Source organism: Pan troglodytes, chromosome 18, assembly GCF_028858775.2.
Source record: "Pan troglodytes isolate AG18354 chromosome 18, NHGRI_mPanTro3-v2.0_pri, whole genome shotgun sequence".
NCBI classification, from domain to species: domain Eukaryota; kingdom Metazoa; phylum Chordata; class Mammalia; order Primates; family Hominidae; genus Pan; species Pan troglodytes.
The window spans coordinates 69,818,319-69,846,199 of NC_072416.2; the positions used below are offsets into that span (position 1 = coordinate 69,818,319).

General features: G+C 45.1%; 1 protein-coding gene and 1 non-coding gene across 5 annotated transcripts in view; both read left to right on the forward strand.

The window, feature by feature from the left end:
* The window catches only part of ZFHX3 (zinc finger homeobox 3), a 271,903-nt gene that overhangs the window by 212,499 nt on the left and 31,523 nt on the right, over positions 1 to 27,881 (forward strand). For 3 of the 4 annotated variants that reach the window (XM_054669518.2, XM_054669517.2, XM_016930153.4), the window contains one exon: positions 16,677 to 16,784. In XM_054669518.2, the coding sequence (XP_054525493.1) occupies positions 16,677 to 16,784 (108 nt within the window). The remainder of the gene's footprint in view (positions 1 to 16,676; positions 16,785 to 27,881) is intronic. The other variant, XM_016930154.4, reaches the window with a different exon arrangement.
* Positions 24,541 to 24,600, forward strand: LOC112205932 (U7 small nuclear RNA). The gene has a single exon (XR_002940070.1). It is a non-coding gene; the product is annotated as a U7 small nuclear RNA (small nuclear RNA).

Here is a 27,881-nt window from a genome sequence, read left to right on the forward strand (position 1 = left end):
CAGGGGCTTTCCTGTTGTGTTCACAGCCGTGTTGTCAATGCCTGAGGTAGGTGCCGCATGGATATGTGATGGGTGGGCGGATGGATGGACAGACAGCACAAGCACAAGTGTGTGTTCTCCTGTGAAGGCCACCATGGTGCCTCTAGAGGTAGCCATTAAGCATATGGTCCTTGGCATCAGCTGTCACCTCTTAGCTATGTGACCTTCACCAGTAATTTAACCTCTCTGAGCCTCATCTGTGAAATGAGAGTCCTAATACTATCTACTTCAGTTGAGTGATGATTGTGTTGCTATTGTTAGATACTTGCTAATGACTTAAGCCAATGGAGGCTTTCCGGGCGCGTGGTATTGGTTTTTGTGATCAGGCTCTTTGTGGTGAAGGGGTCTACACAGGCAGGAGAAAGTGAAAGTCGTCAGTGTTTTGTACTGATTGGTCTGGGTCACAAATGCTTTGCGGTCAGAACATTTGGGATTGGGGCAAAGAAGATGGCAGCCAGAACACAGGCTCCTGGGGCAGGACGGGGGTGCCGTGACACAGAGCGTGGGAGCACGTGGCGTGGGGCAGTGATGTGAGTTGGGGGCGGAGAGCCCACGCAGGCCTGGTTCAGGGCCGGGCGTGGCTGCAGCCCTGCCAGCCCAGCGGGCAGGTGCCGGGATGTCCCTGTGCATGCGATGACTTCATTATGGAGCCTTTCATTGACTTGGCTGCACTGTGCTGATGAACTGAGACTGGGGACAAGAGCACATAATTGAGGGAAATAAATTCCCATCACAGGCCGGGCTGCAGCCAGGAGTGTGCGTCCTCTAGGCGTGTGTGTGGTGGCAGGGGGAGGGGGTTCCAGTGTTTTCTCAGGTGCATCTCCCCTTCTTTCCTTCCCTTCCAGACCTTCACAAGCACTGGGCGCAGGGGGAGGAAGAAGTGTGCCTCATCTCCGCAGTCCTGCCTCTGTTTCCCCCGCTTGGAGCTGCTTTTCCAGAAGCAAGCCTCTGGTGTCCGCACCTTGCCCTCTTTTCCGCCACACGGAGGAGCAGGAACCTGCCGGGGCCTCCCTCGTTCCCCTCATGCACCTGTTCATTCTCTCATTCATTCCATTTCCCTTTGTTTGTTCACCTTCAGTTCTGTCTGTGCTCTCGGCTTAGCTCTCTGTGAAGGCAGGGAAGGGGAGCACTGTTACTACAGGACTTAATTGAAATAGCATTTCATTCATCTGGGAAATGAGGAAGGGGAGGGGGTGGGGCAGGGTTTTCGGGGCAGTCTACTTGCCTCTCATTCGACACAGAGCCAGGCCTGAAGATACCAATGCCACAAATGCATAGCAAGATCTTAAGAATTTAGGAACCAGAGTCATTTGCATAAAACTAAACCAAAAACCACACAACCAGCCACATGGTTTAACGACCACTAAGCCAATGTCCTGCTGCGGTGCATTTTCTAAGAATGGGGATATCAGCTGCTCTGGTCACCAGAGCATCTGAGGTCAGTCATTATTAGTTGTTTACAGCAAAGGGACACCCACCCCCCCACCACCACTCCTGAGCCCCAGTGTGTTTTGGGCCTTAAAATACATTTCCTGGAATGTGAGGTCTGTGTGCTGTGTGCTGGGGGTGCATGTAATGGTTGGGCGAGGGAGGCAGGTTGCCTCAGTTACAAAGAAACATGGGCGGTGTGAAGGCAGAGTAGAAAAGAAATGGAGAGCCCTCACTTGACACCCTCTGACCTCAGCCAGTGGAGCTGAATGCTGGAGAGCCAGGACTGAAATTGCAGTCACTTTAGATTATTTGGAGCGAGGAGAGGCAGGGAAAAAAGGGTCTGTTGACTACAGGAAGCTGAATTCTTCCTCTGCTGAAAAGCTTATTAGTGGAAGGGGAAAAAGCAATTACTTGGCTTTTGCTAGTTCTCTGTGGCTGGGATTCGGGGCTGTGACAGCAACCCCGTCAGCAGTGCCTTGGACCTCACCCTGATCCAGAATATCGATGATGAGCTCTGCCCCAAGCCATTTGGGAGCAGTACTTCTGGGATTCCCCCCTTTCCAGAAAAGAGCATGGAGGGGAGGAGTATGTGAGTGAGTGGGTGAGTGTGTGCGGATGTAGGAGAGGGGGAGAGAGAGCTGTGTCTTGTCCTTTCTTTAAATGTGATGCTTTTATTTGGGGCTTCATGTTGCCACTGGGCAGGAAGTTAACAGGGTACCAGGTGCCTGGAAACAGGATTGGCTGGTTTTGTTTTGCGTATCGTGGGGTTTGCTTTGGTTTTGGTGAGTTCATTTTTTATCCTTGCCATGCCATTTGTCTTAAACTGTAAAGAAAAATTAGGCATTGCTTTGAACAACTATGGTACCATTATTAGAATCCACCTGCCTCAACATCACCACCTTGATTGAGGGAAGATTCCTGCAGAGCCAGCACCCAGGGAGCAGGGTGTGAGGCTGCACCGCCCACACTGCCCATGGCTTCTTTCTTGTTTGACTGTGTAAGCGTCACCCCGAGCACTTCTTCCCTACACAGCTGATGGCCTTCATCCTCCTTTAGACACCCTCCTTCAGGTTTCCTCACTGTGTGGCTTTTTTTTTTTTTTTAGACGGAGTCTTGCTCTGTCGCCCAGGCTGGATGGAGTGCAGTGGCGCGATCTCAGCTCACTACAAGCTCCGCCTCCCGGGTTCACGCCATTCTCCTGCCTCAGCCTCCCAAGTAGCTGGGACTACAGGCGCCCGCTACCACGCCCGGCTAATTTTTTTGTATTTTTTAGTAGAGACGGGGTTTCACCGTGTTAGCCAGGATGGTCTCGATCTCCTGACCTCATGATCTGCCTGCCTTGGCCTCCCAAAGTGCTGGGATTACAGGTGTGAGCCATTGTGCCTGGCCCCACTGTGTGGCTTTGGAGCCCTATCCTGCTCTAATGCCTGGTCTCCTAGTCTGTAAAATTGAGGTACTTGTGGTCAGCTCCCCCAAATACCTCAAAACACAGGTAGAACCTGCCGGTGACCAGGCTTTTGCGAACAGCCTTCATTCCTCCTTCCCAAATCTGCTGTCCTCATGTTTATGCTCTCTTTGTGTTTGGACTATTCTGCCTCGTTATCCTTTTTATATTTTCTAAAACACCTAAGAAATTTCTGCTTTTGCCATCCTAATTGTATCCAGCTACATTTTACACAGGTAGATTTTTAATCCAATGTCCCTTTTATCTTTTCTTGCTTATATATCTCCATTCTTCAAGTTACCTGTCTTCAAGGCTGTTTTCTGTCTTAATTTCCATTCTCCTGGAACATTTCCTATTCTTTTTAACCTTTCAGCAAAGTTCTTTAGTAGTTGAGTCAACTCATAGGCTAGCTCTTCTTAACAGAAATTGATCCGTTTTTTTTCCTACGATAATATATATTTAATTTTAAGATATAACCTTACCTGGGTTTGTTTTTTCAAAGTTTTCATTGGTTGCCATCTAAATCTCCTTCCTCCTCCTCCTCCTATTTGAAGATTTTGCTTGGTAAGTGAAGAATCACTTACTTTATTCTTTCTAATCATGGGACGGTCTTATCTTCAGTGTTGCACTGCCCTTTGATTAGTTCATCTTCACACCTCTGGCTTGTTTTACCCTTCGTTGCTAAAATCTTGGCCTTACAAAGTGAAGCAAAACCTTTTATTTGTTTCGAGTTTCCTTTCCTTATTCTCTCACTGTCCAGTTTCTATATTTCACTTTGTGAAATGTTGCTGGCTGGGCATGGTGGCTCACACTTCTAATCCCAACACTTTGGGAGGCTGAGGCGGGAAGATTGCCTGAGCCCAGGAGGCTGAGGCTGCAGTGAGCTGAGATGGTGACACTGCACTCCAGCCTGGGCGACAGAGCAAGACCTTGTCTCAAAAAAAGAAAAAAGAAAAAAGGAAAAACAAAAAAACAAGTTGCTCACTTATGAAAGTTTGGGGACGTCTGAAGTAAGGATTTTTCTGTCAGCGGGTTTCTAGTGCTTCCTCCAACTGCAGTGTGTACACGGAAGGATCTCAGCATCCTAGATTATTTCTTTAAAATGTAATTGTGTGCTACAAATTTCTATAGATCCCTTATTTCTGTGTCAAGTACCAACTCTTTGTCACTAAACTGCACCTTCTGCCCGATCCCTGATGACTTTGTCATCTCATGGCAACATTTTCTTTCTCTTAGGTTTCATGTATTTCTTGTTTTCGAATATTCCCACCACTAAACAGGATGGGGTGTGAGTCTAGAATTTAAATTACTTTTGTTCAAGTGTTTGTCTTGATGACTATCACTGTGTGTTTTTGGGCCTTGAGAGATATTGCTGTATACATTTGTGGAATGGAATGTATTGCTTCTCAAGGGTTGCTAGCCTGTTCTTAGGTCCGAGAAACACCTCACAGGAGGAAAAGCTAAATAGATACACAGCGAGTCCTGAGGCTGAGTCTACAGGGCAGTTTAGTAGCTGTGGGAGATTTGAGGAGCGCTGCTGTAGCTAAAATCATTGTGAAAGGGATGTGGGGGTGGCATTTTGTTAAACCCTAGCAAAAGACCATTTCATTGTACAGGATCCAAACTTTAAAAAAACAGAGGCTTTGGATCCAACTACTGGCATCACTTTCTAAGTTTCTAAAGAGGAGGAGGATCCAATATTCTTTCTCCCCTTGGACACAGAATAGCTGTACAAGGTGCCTATTAAAAATGACAAGTTAGCAATTCCGTCTGCTTTTTCCCCCATTAATGGAGGAAAGCTCTTGAACGTAAACCTTTGGATTTTCTCTGTACCTCAGCTTCCTGCTTCACTTTCTTTGCAGTTTCCCAGGAAATGTCAACTGAAACATGTTGCTTCTGTTGCCTGTTTGTTTCAAACTGATGCATGCTTGGGGACTGGATGGTTTTTGGACAGTAGCCCAGTTTTTGACTTTCCACGTGTAGATGCACCTTGAAATGTCTTGGGTCTGGCTTCTGGCAGAGTTAGGCTCTTCTCCGCTGGCACCAGGGAACTCGTGGTAGGCACCTGAAGGCTCCCCACGATGCTTGCAGTTGTAAGGGTCTTTTCTTGGCCACTCCGGGTGTTCACACGTTTCTAGCATTGCATTCTTGAATGTGCAACCTGTAAATACGTAGTAACCTTTGTATATGCTTGGGTCTGGCCAAGGGAGAGCAGATTTAGCTGGTGTTTTTCTGGGTGCAGCATTGCCTCAAGCTGGCCTGATTTCTGTTCCCCAGATTTGGTTTGGAAAGTGTAAGCCTTTTGTTTGTGCTTTGTTTTTATGAATCAGCTTATTTTACCAGCTGTGCATATTAGTGGCTTATGATCATGCAAAACAAAGCTCATTGACAGTCAGTTCCTCATTCTGCTGTCCACTGGTGGGAGTAAACTCATATTTCTGCCTGAGTTCTGTGCTTCGCAAGGGTGAAGCTGTTTTCTGAATAGGTTAGAGATTCTTCAGACACTGTGAGCTTCAGAGTAAGGTGGCAAACAGGGAATCCAAGTCCCTCATTTGTATCCTCATGTGACTCAGACCTCTGGAGTCATGGTTTTATTTTTCTCTGTCGTGTGCCATTTGTTTCGATGGTCAGACACAAAATGTTTACCTCTTTCTTTTTCTCTTTGCTTTTTTTGCTTCTCTTTGCCCCAAATAGTCCGTCATTCCCATTGGTATTGTCAAACTGTGTCTCCCCAGCATTGCAAATGCCTTGGGCCTGCATGGCCGCCCCTCCATCTCTCCTTCCCTGGCTGTCGTTCTTGTATAGATTGCATCCATCACCGTTGACGCTCCTGTTACGAGAGCCATCCCACAAGGTTTCACTTATGCCCATTAGGTTCTAATCACCATCATTTAATATCACTTCTGGTACATCCTGTTCATTTCCCATACACCTTCATTTGTATATAGATGCTTAAGTACACTTACAGGCCCTCCTTGACTTTTTTTCATCCATATATTTCCAGTATTTTCCAATTAAAAATAAATAAATAAGGAAACAGATTTTTTTTTTTTGCATTAAGCATAAGATCTCTCTCTGACAAGCCAAGTCAGTTTTGATTCAGAAGGAGATACCAGTCTTCTTTAATGGAAACTGTTAAATTTTTTAATTTACTCTCTATCACTCATGTGTGTTTATCTGTCTTGTCTTCTCCCCTCCCAGCATGGAAACCTGGCAGTGTTTATTTCCGGCAGGTTGTTATTGAAAGACAGATGCTTGTAGGGACTGCTCAGCCTCACACCTGGAATGTTAAAAAGCTTTCAGGCAGGTCTGCTCTGTTGAAAAATGTCCCTTCCTACAGAGGAAGGGGACAGGAGGGAACGGGTACCCCATCAGGGAAGCTCCCCTTCTTCATCCCCCCCACATTGTCATGAACCCCCAATTCTGACCATAAATCTAGACACCTTAGATGATGCCTCTGAATCCACAAAATGGTTAATTCTGATGAGCAAATAAATACTCCGTCGAGACCTTCTTCTATCAACTCCAGCTTTTTTTTGGGGGGGGGGGCTTTATCAAATTTTCTGTCTTTAAGACATTACTGTTTCCTCTCTCTCATCTTCCTCTCTTTCTCAGTAGCATACTGGGTTGGAATCATTTTTCTTGACTCCTTTGTTTTTAACGAGATGGGGGATACCCTTCTTGGTATCAACGACCTTCTATTTTGCATGCCCCTTCTTTCTGGAACATTCCAGTTTGGTGTGAGGTTAAACTGTGTAAAATACTGTTTGAAAGAAAGGAGAAAAAGAGAAAGGAACTTGTCAAAATGCATTTGTTAGATCACGTTTTAAATGAAGTACAATTGAAGGTAGTTTTTGTCCAAAGAAAGGAAAAACCCCTGCAAATCCGCTGAGCTCCCAGAGAGCGCGCCTCCTTTGTCGTCGCGCTGACATTGAAGTGTAATTTTTCATGGTTATTTGGACTGGAAAATGGGGGGGGGGGAAGGGAGAGATGGGCCTGCGATTATTTCCCATAAATGACAACACAATCACATCACGCTCTGCTACAGACATGCTCGGGGAATTTGCCTTTTTTACATTTCATGTGTGAAAGTAACAGCAACAATCATGGCTCTGTAGAAATCCGAGGGAACTAATCCCTGCTGAATTCCGTTTACTTCAGAGTTCTGGGACATAGCTAGCTTTCTTACTTAGCGTGTATTCCGAGAGCGTTTCAGGGTTGGGTTTGTATTTTACAAACTGGAACTCACACCTTTCAGTTATTAAAAAAAAAAAAAAAATCTTCCTGTGAATAGCCACCAGGCGAGTCCGCGACATATTTCGTTCCGTTGTGCTTTGTCGCCGCACATTTACTTTTATCCTTTCTGGATTTCTGCAGGGGGCAATCCAGGTGCTTTTGCTAAGAACACAGATAAATGGAACTTGTTGCAATACTGGCTCTAGGCGTTTCCTCCCTTTTTCTCCTCTCTTGACCCCCACCCACCCTCGTAATTCTTGTGCGGTTTTGACAAACTGTTCAAATGGCCAAGTGGCCTTGCCTGGGAGAGGAAAAATGGCAGGACCCGTCCCTCACCACACAACGGCAGCATTTTTCACTTCATGCTCTGGCGTTCTGTGCTGTTCCCACAGGAGGGACGGCTGAAAGGGGAAATTTTCTCGGGGAGGCCTTAATAGGCCCTGGCCACTTTGGACTCGTAACAGGCTCTCTCCTGTCAATGCTCAAGTTGGAGGTGAAGTAAAGTAAAAAGGCAAATGGAGAGGCTCCCCCAGGCTTGCATTCTTGTTGAGCTGGGCCATACTCTGCCCAGCAGGGGCCGAACACGCAGGCTGCAGCCTGGCCCTCCCTTCCCAGGCTGCCTCTTGCCACACAATCCCCATTTTTCTTGTTTCTGTAAACAGTGGTAAGATCTTCAAATATACAAAAGCATAAATGGTCTCTATTCTCCAATTAGTCATTTTTAATAATACCCAGAGTTGCTTTCAGAGTGTTGATTCTTACAGCCTGATGCCAAAAAACAGGGATGGTGGTAATGGGGGACAGGAACAGGGGTCAGGGTGGGGGCGGTAAGGAGGCTGAATTCCTTCAGTGTGGGGTTTTCCTGCAGGGCCTCCCTGCTGCAACCCCCTTGGAAGCTGGCAGCTCTCCACCACCTTTCAAGCTGTCCAGAAACTCCAGGCGCTGTGGCCCCAGGTGTATTTGGTAAATGACCATCTAGTGGTGAAAAGAATTCTTGTGGTAAAATGATTACTTAAAGGATCCATGTGAAAAAGAGTTTTTAGGTCCAGGCATAGTGGATCACATCTGTAATACCAACACTTTGAGAGGCCAAGGCAAGAGGATCACTTGAGCTGGGGAGTTTGAGACCAGCCTGGGCAACACAGCGAGACCCCTATCTCTAGAATTTTTTTTTTAATTATTTGGGCATGGTGGAGTGCACCTGTAGTTCTGCTACTCAGGAGGTCAAGGAAGGAGGATCACTTGAGGCCAGGAGTTCAAGACCAGCCTAGGCAACATAGTGAGACCCCCCATCCCTACTAAAAATACAAAAATTATCTAGGCGTGGTGGCATGTGCCTGTAGTCCAAGCTACTCAGGAGGATTGCTTGAGCCCAGGAGTTTGAGGCTACAGTAAGTGATGATTGCACCACTGCACTCCAGCCTGGGTGACGAAGAAAGACCCCGTCTCAAAAAAAAAAAAAAAAAATCATCATTGGAGCCAGGGCGCATGTCTGAGTTTTCCATGACCCCAGTTTCTTTCTGACCCCATCCTCTCCACTTTTAGAGGGCTGAAATCTGTTTGTGTCGTTGTCATCTTTGAGAAGGCAGTTTTGTTTAAAACAAGCTAGCAGTTTGTTAGCAGTTTGGCCACTTTTTTTTGGTAAGCCACCAGGGTGGGAAAATTACCTGTAGGAGCATTAGGCTGACCTCTGACTGTTTAGTCCAGCAGGTGGAGAAAGGTCTTTCGCATGGCAGAGAGATTAAGTGGGTGAGAAAATGGAAAAGGATGAAGGCAATGGCGCCCCTGGAGGGAGACCTGCCTCTGTTTTTCCCACACTCTGTCCCATTGACTTGGTGCACTTCGGTCCTACTGAAGAGGCAGCTTCTAGAGGCCCGCAGGAGTGCGGGAGGCCCATTTGCTCATCATCCACGCAGAGAGCAAATGGGCATGAATGTCTCGAGCTTTATTCATGCGCTGGAGTTTGCCCATTGGAAAAGAAATGACATCCTGAGAAGGTGGGAAAATATTACACTTCTGATGAGTAAATAGATGCTCCAGCTGTAGAGCCCCTGCCTGCTTCCCCCTGCCCCCACCCTCCCACACACATCTGCACTCAGTCTTCACCCCTTCGAGGTTTCCTGCCTGGACTACCATAGGGTTAGTTAGCTCAATATGTCCCACTCATCAGTGCTGGTTTGGATCCCAGGCCCTTCCTCTTGTGATCTGGCGTTTTCCTCAGTAAATGTATATACTCTGCTGGGAAGTAGAAGATGGAATGGGCAAAGTTGGTTGGTTTTTTTTTTTTTAATTTAGATGATTATCCACAGAGGACTTCCATGGAGATTGGCAAATTCCCTTTTCCGTGTACATACATGAGAACATGCAGTCACCTTTACTAAGATGCTGAGTGTAAGATGTGTGATGAGAACAATTTGTATTTGTGGTAAGCAAAAACCACCTTGATTTAAGGGAAAATTCCCGAGGCAGGGCATTGTTACCCAGAAGACCTAATCGCTTGGAAGTTACCTCTCGGGCATCTAGCCAGGTTGTCAGGGCTGGAAGAAACACCATGGAATAAAACCAGGGAGTAAATATTTGAGATGTGTCTGGGATGTTGCAGAGTAGGTTGCTACATTCTGGGTCTGGCTGTCACGGTACAGGTAGGATATAGCTTGGGGCACATGGAGAGTCACTGGCAGGACTTGTGGTCACTATTCGATGAGACTCCACTTGCTCGAAAGTCACAGAGGGAGAATGGCATTGGGAGTGGCCCACCTCCATCGGTGTAGCCACAGAGATTACCACCACTAGCCTCTTCCTTCCTGGCTTGGAGAGAGAAGACGGGAGTAGAAGTAACAAGCTGGGAGCAACACAACTGCCCGTCCACCAGCATTGCAGATTGTATTCCGTTATAAGTTTCTATTGTAGCAGAATTATAACGCACTGGATTTTATTTGAAATAAGTGGTCTAGGCCTTAGTAGTCATCTTTTATATTGTGGGATTTGATTTGACCTGTATTTGCAAAATAAAGCCTGCATATTCTATAGAATATTTGCAGCCAGTAGAGGTTTCCCATTGATAACAAAATGCCAAGAGGATTCGACACGCTAGAGTGTTCTGCCCTCGTTTTCCAGTTGTGCCAGCCAAGGCTTAAAGAAGACAAGTGATTGGCCAGGGTATACAGCGAGTCTCAGGATGCCGCACCTACACAGGAAGTGATTGGCCAGGGTATACAGCGAGTCTCAGGACGCCGCACCTACACAGGAAGTGATTGGCCAGGGTATACAGCGAGTCTCAGGACGCCACACCGACACAGGAAGTGATTGGCCAGGGTATACAGCGAGTCTCAGGACGCCGCACCGACACAGGAAGTGATTGGCCAGGGTATACAGCGAGTCTCAGGACGCCGCACCGACACAGGAAGTGATTGGCCAGGGTATACAGCGAGTCTCAGGACGCCGCACCGACACAGGAAGTGATTGGCCAGGGTATACAGCGAGTCTCAGGACGCCGCACCGACACAGGAAGTGATTGGCCAGGGTATACAGCGAGTCTCAGGACGCCGCACCGACACAGGAAGTGATTGGCCAGGGTATACAGCGAGTCTCAGGACGCCGCACCGACACAGGAAGTGATTGGCCAGGGTATACAGCGAGTCTCAGGACGCCGCACCTACACAGGAGTTAGAGGAACGAGAGCGAGGCACATCCCCGAGTCCTTCCTTCCACCCACCACAGAGACACCAGCAAACGCCACTTGTAGCTGCCATCCTCCGTGTCAGTCCTGATGGTCAGAGTGTACCCTGCCTTTCCCGCCTGCTTCAGTGGTCGTCCTTGGGTTAATTAGGTTGAAAATGGAGAAAGGAAAAGCTTTAACTCTATCTTCAAAGTAAGCAGATTGGTTATTTTGTTTTTCAAAGAAGAGGTCCTATATACAATTAAAACTTGTTTCTGGTAAACCTCATTCCAGGAAAGATGAGCTTTTAACAAAAGGCTTTTGACAGCTGCAGGCTATTTCATTTTTTTTAATGCCGAATGAAAAATCAATACATTTTTCTGGGTTATACATATTCAGAACAGGCCTGATATTTCCATTATAATGGAAAGTGGGTGTCTGTGCACATCTCGCCTGTCAGAGCTGCACCGCCGCATTTTCCAAGCCACTGCTAAATATTTCAAACCTGATTTGATTGTGGTTCATGACAGCTAATGTTTCTCAGCTCTTGAGCCTGCCGACAGGCAAACGCACTTTATTTCACCCCCACCCTCAAACATCCCTCCCTCCAAAGAAAAAGGAAAGAACAATTTCATTCTTCGGGGATCACAGATTGGTGTATTATTTAAGTAACATGATCATGTGAGAGCCTCGGGTACAGATACCCTGATTCTTAGGAGAATTTCCAAATTTCTGTCACACTGAGGCACTATGGGGGCTTTGTCAGGTTTGGGGAAGGTTTGAATTAATCTGCATTATCCTGTTAAGAGTTAGGAACAGAGGGACTAGTCTTAATCATTGATTGACTCCCCTTCCTTCAAGCTTATAAGTGATTCGTAGAATACCCGCCGTGGACACGTCACTCGGCCCCCATTATTTGGGAAAATAGTACCTTTTTTTTTTTTCTTTTTTAAACAGCTAGAACATTTTCTTGGGTGATGCGTTTGGGGAGTGCATACAGTGAGGTTGCGGGGTTGAATGCTGGCTTTGTGGTGATGCCACCTCTATTTTTGGCTTCTGCCTGGTGCTGCTTTCACGAACCAATCTCCAGGTTGTTCATAAGATTGGTGCAAATTCCCATGGGGCTGCCAGTTGGTATGCTCTCCTCCTTCAGGAGCAGATTTCACCACCGATGGGGGAATTGTGCAGTCATCTTTACCAAGATGCTAAGTATAAGGTATATTAAGAGATCAATTTGCATTTGTGGTCAGCAAAACCACTTTGATTGAAGGGAAATTTTCTGGGACTGGGGTATCATCCCCTTAACTGAAGCTGTCCTAGGAAGCTTTCCCCTTTAGAAGGTATTTATCTGCTGGAATTCTTGCACTTCAGGGCTCTGCACTTAGGAAGCCTGAGTGATGAGCAGGCTGGATTTTGCCAAGCACTAGTAAGTAAGTGCTATCTGGGAGAAGCAGTTGTAAAAAGGAGGTGGTGATGGAAAGAGTTTTGTTTTGTTTTGTTTTTGAGACAGGGTCTCACTCTGTTGCCCAGGCTAGAGTGCAGTGATGCAGTCATGGCTCACTGCAGCCTCAACTGCCTGGGCTCAAGTAATCCTCCCACCTCAGCCTCCCAAGTTAGCTACGACTACAAGCATGTGCCATCACACCCAGCTAATTTTTGATGGGGTCTCACTCTCTTGCCCAGGTTGGTCTCAAACTCCTGAGTTCAAGCAATCCACCTACCTCGGCCTCTCAAAGTGCTGGGATTTACAGACATGAGCCACCATGCCCAGCCAAAGAGGTTTTTTAAAGGCCTTCAGTCACTGTTGAACATGGAAATGAAAGGCAGAAGGGACCCTAGGAAGACACTGCAGTTTTCCAATATTTGCTTTTATTTCCTTAACTCTTTAACATGAAAACACATACAGGAGGGGGTGCTCCAGTTTGAGGCTACTGTGGGCTTCCTTAGGGGTTTTAGAGACACCTTCTCTGGTGTCTTCTAAAACACAGAGCTGTCTGGGAGGCATTGGGCCTGCTACCTCCTGCCCAGAACCAGGGCGGGACTAGGGGAGTGGGGATGACCTCCTCTCCCAGGTCCTGGCCACGCCCTTGGGAAAGCATTCCTGGTGTGCTCTGGTTGGGATTGGAAACACCATTAAATGCTTGAAGGAGAAGATGGTTTTGATTTGTCTGTTTCAGCCTTAAAAATGGCACAGTGGCTGTTATGTGTCTTGGTCTTTTTCTGTAGGAAAGACAGGATTTTCCAGATAAAACTGATCATCAGTCCATCAGGTCTTCACTTCTTCCCACCATCTGTCAGTAGCTAATATTATAGGGGAAAAAAATCTGCAGCCTCTGTAATAATGACCCAGCCAGTTGCCAGTGATTTCGCAGAAGAGTGGAGAATGCAATCCATGATCTGTGGGGAAAAAAAGCAAAAAACCTCCCCTCCATTCTGCAGCATGTGTGTATCAAATCTACATTCCTAAAGAGAACAAGGGCTAGATAACAGCCCTAGGAGCTTAGCGTGCGGACGCAGATCTCTGTTTCAAAGCGGGATGCTATTTCGCCCCTGGTTCCCACGTGTTTCCAGGGCGGGAAGACCAAGCCCTTCCCCAGGCCTGGCTCTTGGTAAGCAGCTTGCTTTATGCTTTCGGAACCAATAAAACACACCCTGCCTGCAAAGCATCGTGGGCCTGAGCTGTCCAGACAAATTTTCAGTTTGCATCTCTGTTTTTTAATCATTTCTCTACCTTTATTGGTATTCAGAGCTCACAGTTTTCCGGTTACTGTCAGCCTGGGCTTTCATCCATTTTAAAGAGCTATTTTTCCTCTTGCTGTTGATGATGATGGTATAAAGACAGATGGTGTAACTGCTTATGAATGTCCTATTTTATTTCTCCAGGACCAGACAGTTCACTTGAAGACATATATTATTTCCACATGCTCAGGTTAGGCGGTCCAGACTCCTCTGCCTCCTGCAGCCAGCTGCCCTTCCGGGCCTCGCCATGCGGAGGGCGACACCTGTAGGTCATGGATGGAACTGCAGGGATGAGCTGGCTGGGCTGAATGGGACCTGCTTTTTAGGTGGGGGTGGGGGACTGAGGACACTGATCCCCTTGAAAGGGAGCTGGCTTATCCAGGATTTTCCTAATCATTTCTTCTTCTACCACGCATAGAACAGCTTTTTAGTGAATGAATCACAAATGATAATATTAAACCTAGGAACTCAAGAAGAGGACTTGATTTGTAAATCTTTAAAAAAAAGAGATAAGCAAAAGAAGTTCTTGAAATAACCTCTTTCGTTGATCCTCTCATCGGAACTCAGCCGCCTTCATTTTCTGCTTGCAGTAGGGCAGGGAGGGAAGAAAGCAAAAGCCCAAGTGGGCTCACAGAATGAGAGCTCCAGGAATATTCACAAAGCAACATGCAGTTTCCATGCTTGATGCATCAATGATCTGCTTATACATTACAGTCTCTAGCTTCTCAACAGATTTGTTTGGTAAGGCTCAAAGAATTGGGGTCAGTGTTGGGTGACTGTGAGTTTTTAGTGCTCTGCTGTGATAGCTGCAGGCTATATAATGTGCTGGCTTGGAGATGGCCCCCCAGTGGGTAAATCCCTTCCCATGTCTGCTGAGCAGCACCTTCAGACACTGCACATCACCATCTCAGGGTGTCCTGTAGTTTGTAGGTATCAGACTGTCTTCATCTAAGGTGGTCATATGTATGCACTAGAGATGAGAGGCCATTGAGCCATCTCTTTGCCTAATCAAATTTGATTATCCCATTTATGCTGGAGATTGCAAATTTTTGTGTGTGTGAAAAATCAGACCTTGGCGATGACCTTGGGCAGTAGGATATAAATAACTCTACAAGCTTAGTGTTCCAATAATGGAACAATAGGCATAAATGTATCAACACTACAGATATTTTGTATCACAGCATGTATTGGGACAAATAAGGGTCCTTTAAGGGACCTAGCTCCTCTGGGTAGACCGAATGCAATAATATTCATTGACCGCACGCTGGTATCACCATTCAAAGATGAATTTTATCATTATAGTGTTGAACAATTTTATTGAAATCCTAAAAATGTGCACAGAACGTCCCACCTGGACATAATGAAGATAGTTCCTGTGTCACGCTGTGTAATTTGTTATTACTCTACTGACACCTATACATGTTTACTAAATGATGTATGGTGTCAATGTGGGGCTCTATATCTGATTGACTTCAAGCTGTGGTTGCCTGATTTTTCTCTGTTTGAACTAAGGGTAGGGTAGGGAAACTTCATGTTGACTTTATTGTGCAGTGAGACAAAGAAGGAGACATAGAAATTATACGTGGAATCCTGAGTTGGAGATGAAAATAAACAGTACCGTATTTCACCTGTGTTCCCAGTGACTGCCTCATAAACTCCCTCTTGGTGGTAAGGAAGAAAGAACGTTCCGTGACACTAGTTCAGTTTTCCAGACCTTGGACCTCCATCATCTCTTGAGTCAAGACAATCTGATTCTAAATAGACATCTTCTTCCTCATTGTTTTAGAAACCCTTTGAGACCAATTTACTTTGTACTCCTATTACTTCCTTCGTGAGATACATTTAGAGGCTGTTTTCTAGACAGTCAGAAGGCATGACATTTAGAAAAATGGAAAAGTAGCATTGGGGTAGAGGCTGTTTTCTAGAGGGTCAGAAGGCATGATACTTTAAAATACTGAAAAGTAGAATTGGGGTTGGACAGACCTCTGGCGGTGCTGGATAGAGGCCTGATCCAGTGTTCTAAGCCAGACCCAGTACTTCCTTGCTGGGGTCTGGTCTACTGACAGATGTGGGCATCCTTGCCCTCACGCCTGTGTACCTGAGAAAATGTGCTCTTCACGGCCTCCTAATAATTTCATCTTTATTAAAATTATTTCACCTTGGTTTGTCCACTTTATTCATTCCCTTAGCCCATTCTTACTGAATGCATGTTTTGGATAATGATTCGGAGGGCCAGGAAAGCAAGAGAAGTGTCTCCCCTTCTTTCCCTCAGCATCTAGAGTATCTTATTCTCTTCTTCCCCACTTGGCTGAACGACATTTCACTTCATAAGCAGCCTAGCGTTGGCAGCCGTCATTCTGCCTTCACTGTAGCACTGTGTACTGAACTGGAGAGAGGTTTCCTGCATTAGTTTTAAACCCATAGTGAGTGAAGGATGGAATTGCTTCAAAAAGAAAGTGTATGACTCTGTTACAAATTTTTATCCCTTCCTCTACAAATCTCACTTCCCACCACTGCCTCCTGGCATGTTCACAAGATACCATTTGGTTTCTGGAACTCTTCAAACTGATGAACTCATATCACTGATATTCTGTGACTCTTCGCAACCTGCATGACTTCCAACAATTTCCACACACTCTGGCACATGCATAGGCACTGTGAGCCCTGTGAGGGGTCAGTGATTGGGGCTGGTCTAGGCCAGTACCAGGAGGCTTTGGGAATGGAGCTAGGCATGAAGTGAACAGGTGGCCATGTTTTGCATTTTCAAGTGTAAAAGACTTGCATGCAACTTCAGGGATTCAGGTGGAGTTACTGCTTCAACCAGGATTGGTTTTTCAGTTAGAACTACTCAAGCGAAGCATTCACAATCTATCTGGAAATACCTAATGGCCACACATCTGGAGCGAGTCACAACCTCATACCAACTGTTTACCCAGAAGGAAAGTCTCCACTGCTTACCCAGACCTCGGTATATCCTTAGCACAGTCAGTCTCCCAGGGGCCTCTGGAAAGAGAAGGGGGACGAGTCATTGGTGTCTGTTTTGTCATTGGCAGTTGTTTGCAACAGAGGCCAAAAGTCCTTCATCTTCTTTTTATTTTTAACCCTTGACATGTTTTTCTTCTGTTTCAGAAGAAGCCATTGAAGATGTTGAAGGACCCAGTGAAACAGCTGCTGATCCAGAGGAGCTTGCTAAGGACCAAGAGGGCGGAGGCGAGAAAGACCAGGGCAAGTGGACAGGTAGTGTGTGTGGCTGTCCTTGAGCCTTCTAATCTTTCCTTCCCTGGAAGAATGGAGCTAACAAGTCAGGGAGCGGATACATCCTTAGTCTGCCCAGAAAAAGGATGAGTGGGAGGGAGATTTCGTTTGCTTCTTTGAGCAGTCACCTTTATTCTTCTTTATTATACTACATTATACTGTAGTTTTTAATGGTTAAGCTTTTTAAGTGGCACCAAAGCCAGCTTGCTTATTGAGTATCCAGGTAAGTGCCAAGCTGTGTGCAAGGGCATCTGGGTGTTGGTCACATCTCTTTGGTGGCTCTTCACCAAAATGCCCTTGATGTCATTCTTCCTCTATTGAAGGTCCAGTCGCTGGTCCCACCTGCTCCCAAGGCCAGTGGAGAGATTTGTCATGTGGAACTTGATCAGGGTCACCCCTGATTCTTAGCCTCAAGATTCTCTAAGGGTCAGGCACAGTGGCTCATGTAATCTCAATACTTTGGGAGGCTGAGGTGGGAGGATCACTTGAGCCCAGGAATTCAAGACCTGCCTGGGCAACATAGCGAGTCCCTGTCTCTACTAAAATTCAAAAAAAAAAAAGCTGGGTGTGGTGGCACACACCTGTAGTCCCAGTTACTCGGGGGGCTGAGGTGGGAGAACCACTTGAACCCTCAACTGGAGGTTGAGGCTGCAGTGAGCCCTAATCATGCCAGCCACTGCACTCCAGCCTGGGCGACAGAGTGAGACTCTATCTCAGGGAAAAAAAAAAAGAAGATTCTCAGCTGAGAGTAAGGGCTCACGCCTGTAATCCCAGCACTTTGGGAGGCTGAGGTCGGCAGATTGCTTAAGCTCAGGAGTTCGAGACCAGCCTGGGCAACGTGGCGAGACACTGTCTCTACAAAAAATTAGGCATTGTGGTGCACGCTTGTAGTACCAGCTGCTTGGGGGACTGAGGTGGGAGGAATGCTTGAGCCAGGGAGGTCGAGGCTGCAGTGAGCTAAGATCATGCCATAGCACTCCAGCCTGGGTGACCAAAAAATAAAAATAAAATAAAAATAAAAAATTACTAAGGGAGTCCGCAGTGAAGGGTGGTCTTTGTCCTGCATTTGGGGGCCTGGGCAGGGCCCTGCACAGGTGGTGCCTGCCCTGCATATTCTTCCTGTCCTCCCCCTCCCCCAGGGTGAGCACTCATGTGCTGAAATCCACCCAAAGGGGAGACAAGCAGTGCAGCCAGGCAGGGGGACATCTTACCCAAAGCAGAAGACATTGAAGAAGCCAAGACAGGAAGTGCTATTTCTGGAAAAACTGGTGTTGAGAGAAGGAGAACGGCCATTTCTCAAGATGATAAGCTTTCTATGTTGAGGGGAAGAAGAGCTGAGACTAAAAAAGCTTAGGGTTTTTGAGGAGGAGCAAAGTCATTTCAGAGAAGACTTAGGGGACAGTTAAGCCTTCTAGAAAATAATAAGAGGAAATGATGTGACGGGCAACAAAAATGATTTTATTTGGTCAACCTAATTCTTACTACCATTATTAATATTACAATACTTTTGTTTTTGAGAAAATGTTTACTTTCTGGAGTCCGTATTCGTTGGGCCTTTGTTACTTTTCCAGGCGTGACTGTTCTTAAATCATGTTCGGTGTTGGCCTTCACTATTTAAACAAGATACAGAATCTTGGAGAGAGGCCAGAAGAGAGCAATGAAAATGACTGAAGGGCTGAGAAATATTGCCTTTGAGAAGAGGCTGAAGAAATGGGTCATTCAGCCTAGAAAAGAGAAATTAGAGAGGTAGTACAATAGTTCCCAGATATCGGGAGGGATACGAAGGGCGGGTGATGTGCCACTGTTCAGTGTTTCCTGGGAGACACAGAGAGGGCCATACTGCAGCCGAATGAATGGGCAGCACACCAGGTGGACTCTACTGTCCACTGTGCTTAGCGTTCCCCTTCAGACTGGCCTGTGTGGTGTCCAGAAGCCTAAACTCCAGAAAACAATGAGGGTCAAACACCCTAGGAGGATGTGTAAGGTAGGACCGAGGAGTGGAGGATGGACATCTGTGCTCAAAGGAAGGCCCTGAATGTAGTGGGGGACGTATCCTCCTGTGGGGCTTTGCCTGGACCAAGATCCCAGTTTTGCCTCAACGTTGAATGAGAGCTAAACAAATGGTTCACACGGCAATTAAACAGATCGCCAGGTGAGCTGGGGAAAAGGATTTCACAAACACAGTTTGAAGACTGGGTGACCTTCTGGGCCATCTGTCCTTTGTTGTCATGATTTGGGTGCTTGATTTCTAATCCTGGCTCTGCCACTCATTAGCTGTGTGACCCCACTCAAGGTACCTTGACCTTTCTGTGCCTCATTTTCCTCAGATGAGATGAAGATTAAAAATAGTACCTATTTCTGTAGGATTGCTACGAGGATTATTTGACTATGGGAAGCTCCGAACAGTGCTTGGCATGTTGTAAGCTCTATGTAAGTTGTTTGTTTGTTTAATGGTTTAGTGATATATAAGATGAGGAAAACTCGTAGCAGTTTCTCTTTGGGTCCTCTGTTGGAAGGCAGCATGTGGCTCCTGGGAATTTTGAGCTGAGGGAGGAGCAACATACAAGCATTTAATGGGATCGTGCGAATGATGTTTGGTGCATAGGTTTCGTGCATTTTGTGTGCTAAGGGCACTACGGAAATAATAAACAGGAGCCACCATTTGCAAAGTCCTTACTCTATGTGCTGCCTTATGATAGCCACTCTATATGTGCCTCTCTAATCCTTCCAACCAGTTTAGGGCAGGCTTTGTTGAGAGCAGTTCAATTAAATCTTATTCAGAGTGTTTCTGATTCATTGGGAGTGTGTCTTCACAGCACTAGTGGACATGCTAGGCAATCAGGAGACTACTAAAAGACATAAAATGAGCACCATAAAAAATGAATGTCCTTAATAAGGTTCCACTTTCTCATGCATTCATTCAAGCAACAGGCCTACTTAATCTTTACTTCCAAAAAACAGAGAGAAAATGAATGAATGAGTGATTGAATGAATAACTCAGAGATGCACCTTGCCAGCTGCACAATAGTAAAGAGAGAAGGGAAAATTCTTTCCCGACTCCTGGAAATGATCCTCTTTTGATCCGAAGCATAATTTTGTCTATAGTATCTGAGTGTGTAATGACAGGCTTTATTAAGGTACTTGGGCCGATTTGATCTTGGAATCGATATAGGTGCCAGCAGCCTCCTCTGAGCTTTCTTCTGGATCCTTATTATTTTATATGTATTTTTAAAACTACGTTTGTTCTATTCTCTCCCTAAATTGAGCTGTTCCTATCTGATTACATGTGACGGGGAATGCTTCCTCCTGGCAAGTAAATAAATAGTGATTTCACAATGTGTTATGTTGATTAGTGGCTGTTCATAATGCGGATTAATAATATTTCAGATGGGCCTGGATAATTGGCATTTTCTCAGCTACTGATTTTGTAGTTTTGGGGTTTGTGCAGGAATGGGTACTCTGTACTGAACACTTTCAGCTATTTATTTCTACATTTGGAGTGGGCCTCCTGGTTTCCTTTTTGGGGGTTCCTCTTTGGGATTCTTTTATTCAGATGTCAGGTCTTTTACCCTGGGTGGCAGCACAGCAAGCAAGATAGTGATCTGAACTGGGGTTGGGTCAATTCCACGATCAATGGCTGAGTCCCTACCCCATGCGAGGCACTGGGCAGAGTTCCACTGATCACAAATTCAGTGAGATTATAGGGCCTGCCTTCAGGGAATCTAACATTCTTCTGGGGATTTCAGGAACGCCCGTAGTCGTAAGACCGATATTACTATAGATCAGTGCTGTCGAATGGAACTTTTGGTATGGATAGAAATGTTCTGCATCTGAACTGAACAATAGCATAGTCATTTACCACATATGGCTGTTGAGCCTGCAAAGTGTGGCTAGTACCACTGAGGAACTGAACTTTAAATTGTATTTAATTTTAATGAATTTAGATTTAAGTAGCCACATGTGTGGCTATAGATACCCCAAAGGAACAAAACTAACCCTGAAAGAATGCATCATAGGTACAGCAACTTTCTGGTAATTATAACGGCTGCATAAAGCTCTAACCCTGTGCCAGGCACCATTCTAGAGCTTCACACCTGTCCTTCCCAGCAGGCATGCCATGAATTGCTCACAGGTACACAGGTCCTGCTTCATCTGTTTATCCCAATTTGCCATCATTTTCTGTGTGTGCCATGATGTGAAAAAAAGGAAGGTAAGAATCTCTAGCAAGTCGCCAAAAGGTATACAGACAGGTTCAGATTTACACACTGGCTTTTGCACTTATTCTAACTTAGGACAGAGCCCAAGCTCTTACCAATATACCATCTCTCAGAGAAGGATCATTTTCAGTTTGATCATTAGATCTAGTTTTCATCTATGTCTAAGTATAAGGAGTAGCAGTCTCCTGACATTGTACAGTGATTATAGTAACACGATAACCACCAGGATGTTCAAAATGAACTGGATTATCAACCATGGATATATGTCTTGTAAGGAGCTGGCGTTGTGCTCAGTCTGAAAGCGGGATGGTGATGTGGAAAGATTCTAGATTTGGAGTCAGGAAGCCCACCAGCCAGCAGATGACCTTGATTGAGGCACTTGGCCTCTTTCGGCTCAGGTACCTCCTCTGTGAAACATGGACAGGGGATATCCACTAGTCCCAACCGCCTGAGAGTTCCAAGAGGGTGAGTGGTAGCACATGAACAGGCCCTTGGGGGCACATCTTGTCAAGGAAAGTGTGATGTACTCCTGTGGGCCAGTGAAGGGTATAGGAAGGTTCTTTGTTCTCTTCCCTAATGCACAGCCATGCCACTGTCCAACTTTGTGGTTTTCTCTTTTGAAACATGAAAATGACCCTTGTTCTCTTTTACCAGAATAGATTTGAATGTGTGTATTCTCGAATGAAGAGCCCCCTGTGTCAGCAACTGAGCAATGATTAATGCAGTGATTATCCAATTAATCATTAATTGCAATAAGTTAAGTGATATACAATTAATGTGATGCTTTATCACCAATAATTAGGGGAAAAATTGAACTCTTGGCAAAGAATCATAGCAAGATGGTTATTTAATTCCTGTAGTCGTCATGGTTTCCAGCCACAGAGTACCAGGCTGAGTCTAGTTAAGGTAATTTGGGACGAGATGACCAGAGGGTATTGGTGCTTTTGAAAAATGCGGGTTGGAGGGGAAGCAGGGAAATAGCTCAACTTGAAATGACACCACAGTAATGCTTCAAAAATCCCTGACGTTCATATTTTTGTAAATTTTTGAGTTAGAATGGTAGTTTGAGTGTTTTCATTTTTCTAAAGGATTGGCCTGAAGGGATTTTACTTTATTAATTTTTTTAAATCTATGATGCTCACCTAACACAGCAATTAGTGCAGTGGAGCGTCCCTGATTTGAATCTATAGAAGATTGCTATTAAAGGAAGTATTAATGGGCTGGCAAGGTCTGGGTGACTGTTAGGGAAAAGTACGTTTATGGAATATGGTGCTGGCAGGCATGATTCCAATCGGATTTGACATGTTTAACATAAATGTATAGCGTATGGCTCCTGCTGCATATGAATAATTCCTACAGACCTGCTGCCTTTCTAATTACTGAGGTTGAAAAAAAGCAGGTCAGTCACATCCTGGTGCAAATCTATTACCAGCCCTCCCCCTGTTTTCCCTGTTGTTTACAGCTTTGTATAAATAGAGATGCCTTTGTATGGGGAACTTAGTGCCTGAAATATAATCTGTGACAAAGAATGGAAAGGGGCTGAAAAAATACTTTTTTTTTCGTTTTTCCAAATTGAGTCTCTAAGGACAAAAGAAGGTATGTGCTGAGAGGAAACGTGTTAGGAAAAATACAGGACTTGTAGGAGTCAGAAGCCCTGGGTTCAAGGCCTAATTCCGCCACTAAGGTCACTTGCGTGACCTGAGGTCTCTGGACCTCAGTTTCCAAATCTGTAAAGTGGCAGGTTGGACCAAATGGGTTATTAACAATTCTGGAGCTTCATAAATTATGACTGGGGGAGGGACAGTTGTAGAGCATTATAGAATCTTGGAGCATATTAATTACTAAAGTTGGAATGCTGATAACTTTCCAAGATTTCTCTTGTCTGTGGCTAGTTAATATACCCTGGATAAAAGGCTCAAGGCTTTCTCAATGGAGGTCAGGCAGCACCAAGGCTACTTTTCTTGATGGAATGTCTGAGCACCATATGCCCTTACCTAGTTCTGTGTTCTTGGGACAGACACACTGTGTTGTCAGAGGCAGTGTGATGAGGACATCAACAGAGGAGTCCTTGGAGACTCACATGGGTGCCTTTGAGTGGCCACCCATATCCCAACCCTGTTGTTGACTAGAAACCAGGCCATTCAACACCACCACCATACCTCTACAAAAATCATTTTGGCCTAACTCTGTATCTTTCTGGTACTTGGTTTCATTTCTCCACCTCACCCAAAAGTAAATTTGTCTTTGCAGTAGGATGCATGTGAGGGAATACTGGGAGCCCATTTTGCGTGGCCCCTTTGTGGTTCATGGTCCTGCCAATGGAAACCATTTTTGGTTTTATGTTTTCACACGTAGATTGGAATTGTGTGACTGTGTCACCTTTTCCAGAGTCAGCTTGTGCCCCCTTCTCTCACTCCCCACTCTTTTTTTTTCCAGGCCACTTTCAGTATACTTGGCTGCTTAAAGTCACTGCAGGCAGAATTCTGTCTCACAATTGAAAACAAATCATGAACTATTTTTATGTTGGGAAGCCAAAATAGATACAGGCTGTGGTGTATATCTGGACTTGCCCAAATTCCAGTTAATTCAAAGGTCTTGGCTTTGAGAATTTATGTTGTAAGTCATAAGAGAGATAGGGACCACATCAGTTGAACAAATATTTTCTTGCACACATATCTAAGGCAGGTACAGGACATGCAAAAAAAAAAAAAAAAAGAACTCACTTTCTAGAAGTGTTGTCATATGTAATCACAATTATGACACAGTATAATGAGAACTATCATCAAGGTGTAGATAAAGGGCAGTGAAAATGTAGATTAAGGAGCAAATCATTGTTCATCACTATAGAAAATACCTTATAGATTTGCATATTATTCTTACAGAGTGGCCATGTTAATCTTGCCTGCTTTGTTCCAGCTTTAACTTTTGTGCCGATGGGAAAGTACCTCTGTTATTATAATCATGATTATTTAAAAAAAATACCATTGTGCCTTTCCATGGGGGATATTAGAGCACGTTCATTAGGTTCTCATATTCTTCTTGGGTCCAATGCTACCTTCGTTTTGCAGCCTCAAGAACTAAGCCTCACAGATTGGGAACTCGGGTGTCAGAGTTGCAGTCAAATCCCAATTTGCCTTCTGAGTCAGATACATTTTCTACATTATAAAGCCAAAGAACATGTAACATTATCACTTTCTCTAGTTTTAGGAAGGTTGGAGGAGGAGAACTTAAATTCTATGCTTCTCTTGTTGTCAGATAGAGTTTGTCAGCTGTTTATGGTTAGGAGCTATGTGGCAACCATTGATTTTTGTAATCCCCAGCACCTAGCAAGTGCTTAATACTGTTTAGATGTTTCATTAACAATCAATTGGTAAAATAGCATGACATAAGTACCTTTAAGTCCAAGTTATTCTACTTTCTGCTTTGTAGACATTAAATCCATGGGTTAATAGGATTGTTTCATCCTGGTATAGAGAAAAGACAAATTTAGGGTGTCTTTGCTTGTCTTAAAAACCAAGTTTCAGTGTTACAGGTTTTAGAATTTGTCTAGCAGGCTTTCTGCTCTTCATTGGAAAGCCCATAAAAACGAAAAAATAAACAAGTTTCTCCCCTCGTTCTATGGTTTTATAGCCCCACCAGTATTATTTCCCAATCCTTCTAAAAAAGAAACCATAGCAACAAATGTTTGCGCTTTCACTATGTGCCAGACTCTGTGGTAGGCATCATATGCCTGATCTCTGGCTAGCGGCACAGAAACCATGTGTAGACAGTGTTATCCCATTGACAGATGAGGAAACAGAAAGCTCAGTGTAGTCAGATAGGATGCTCGAGGTCACACAGCCAGGATGTGAACCAACTGTGACCAGCGCTACAAAGTATTGTGCTTTATTACCTAGCAAGGGGGGCTGAATGATGCCTTCGGGTAAAGAGAACTTGGCCTTAGGCAAACAACAAGTGAAAAAACATCAGTTCCTGAGGAGTACCTGAAGGTGCTCCAGAACCGCCTCCCCATGTCTTCACACAGGTCACTTATCCTAGGCCTTTGGAGCGCTGTGAGTGAGCTGAATGTGGGAACTCAATGGAGACGGAAAGCAGCACTGATATTAAATATAAACATTACACAATGTAGGGTGTCTATCTCTCTGTACTGTACAAAATGCCAAGAGATGTTGACAGTCTTTGTAGTGCTTAAATCTGGAGGGGAAAGTGGAGAATCATTCCCATTTTCCACCCTTGCAGGGACCTGAGTAATGTCTTTCTTCCCTAAGTATAAGTTCTCACATTTTCCTGTGGAACCTGACTAGTAAAAAGAAACCCTAGGTGGATCATGAGGGAAGGCCAGTTTGTAAGGTTCTGATAAGTTATATTCAGCAGTTCTCCGTGTCTGTCACCATTCTGGACACACACCCACATTTTACCTGTTTATGTTCACAAGTTCACTTTCACTCTTAAAATTTAGTATTTTAGGAAGATAGATTTGGAATGGAGAAGAAACCAGAAGAATATTGTTATATTGCAGTGTCTCAGAGTCTAGACTGTGTTGGGGCTCAAAGACCCTAACTAACCTAATTATTGTTTGACTCGGTGGAGACTGAATGGGCCTCTGTTAATTAACTTTGGCTGGATCCCAGAATGACTTGCATGCGACTGGTTTTGATCTATGTCCTGCACCTCTGGGCTTTTTCCTCTGTTGGTCCAAAGGTTTCTGAGGTTCCTTCCCACTCTGGTTGTCTTCACAGTCCTGTAATAAAGCCACAGGGAAGCGTGATAAGTGCAGACCCCCTAGTGTGTCCCTGGACTGTGGCCACCCATCCTCACAAGATACCATGGCCATAGCTGCAGTAAGCTATGCCAGGGGAAGACAGCATATTTTGGGGGAACCAACAAGAGGCCAAAGACAGGCAGGTTGACTCAGTACCTCAAAGTCAGGAATCAGGTCAAAATCAAAATCAGGAATATTTAGCAGGCCTCCAAATCCTGGCATGAGCCGGGCTCACGGTGGCAGTCCAATGCCTATAATTTATTAAACAGACCAACAGCTGATGTTGGTCTAAACCAGGTGGTGGCTCTGTTTTGACTGGTGGTTCATTTGCAAACCTGACACAGAGGGAGCAAGGTGTCTTGAAATTGAAATGTGGAATGGCCTTTTGAGAACTCAAATCAGTGTGGTTAAGCAGCCTTATGCATATTTCAGCAAGGAATTAGTGCAACAGATTGATGTCTCTGATGTAGGGCTTAGCACTATTTTTCTCCCAAAATACGCAGAGCAAGCAGCAGCACCCACCGGTCAGCGTGTGCCCACCATCCCACCTTGAGGCTTCCAGAGCCTGCCAGAGAGGCTGCTTCCTGCAGAGAAAGCAGAGGCCCCACAGAATGGTGCCTGAACCCCCATTCCCAGATGCTGACTTGTGCAAATGGGGGCTAGCATAGATCTGTGCATGCTTCCAGGGCTAAAGCAAAGAGGGCCTTCAGCTGCTGAGGCCTGCAGGTGCCTGACCGAGGGAAGCCAGCACTAAAAAGATGCTTCCTCTTTCTGCAAGGTGGAAGGAGCCCACAGGTATTTGCCCTCTTTTCACAGAGGCTCTCCAGGACAGGACATGTGGAAAGAAAGAGATTTCCGTAAACAAGGGAGTCTGTCCTTATTCTGGATTACGCTAACAGAACACATGGAGCTTATTCCTTCTGAATTTCTGGTTTTGAAGGTGTCTGCATTTGTTTTAGAGTAAGCAGGTGGCCTGAGGGTGTTTTAAAACATCTAGGCTATGAGACCAAACCTGGCTATCATCCCTGAGTTTAGATGAGAGTATCATGTCATCAGAGCCATTTAAAGTGGACTGACAGATTGGCCCATGCTTGCTGGGCCCTCTCATTTAATTCTAGTTAGACCACAAAGCAGCGTGGTTCCTACCTATTACAGAAAGCCTTGGCTCTGACCACTGTTCTCAAAGTGTCGTCCCTGGACCATCAGCATTACTTGGGAACTTACTGGAAATGTACATTATCTGACTCAGACCTACTGAATCAGAACCTTAGGGCAGGGGCTGTGATCTGTGTTTTAATGAGCCCTGCCTGGGAGTCTGACACATTCTGGCATTTGCTGAACCTCAAGGCTGCGATCTCAGTGACAAGCGTGAGGTTTTGAGATCGACTTCTTAACTAGACAGTAAGTCCTGAGCCCTTGCTGGGTTAGGGAGGCATGGAGCTTTCCTAAAGGACAGGGAAGGTGTATGACAGGCATAGGGCCCTAAGTCTTGGTAGATGTAAGCAAGATTGGGGGTGGGGGAGAGGGAGGGAGGGAGGGAGCCGGAGAGGCAGGGTCACGATGAAGAGTGATGGAAGACCTGGAAATCTTTATCTAAACTGCGTAATAAGTAACACCTGGGTGAAGTGTACATGGGTCCTCTCTAAGCTGTTCTTGAGACTTCCTGTGAAGCTATAATTATTTCCAAACAAAAAGTAAAATCGTAATAATAACAACTAAGAGCTGCTGGATTTTTAAAGTGCTGACCTATTTTGTTCATATTTAAGTTGGAGAAGAAAAATAGCCTTTCCCTGAGTAACTCTTATACCTATGTGTAGTATAAATCAAATTTTCTTGGAAACCCTTTTTAGAAACAAAAGGTCTGTGAAGTTGATAGAACCTCTGTGTCTTGCCATACCTATGTAGGCATATTCTACTTTTAGGGGTAGGTGTTTTCTAGGGATATACGGGAGCGAGATAGCTTGCATTTCCTTAGAATAAGACTGTGTTTTGAATAGAAGGTTCTTAACTTCACCAGGCTGGATGTTGAGACAGATTCTGCTTCTTTGATTGGGGAAGAGAGAAGCCTCAGTTTCTTTTTAGCTGTGGCCTGAAGACCGC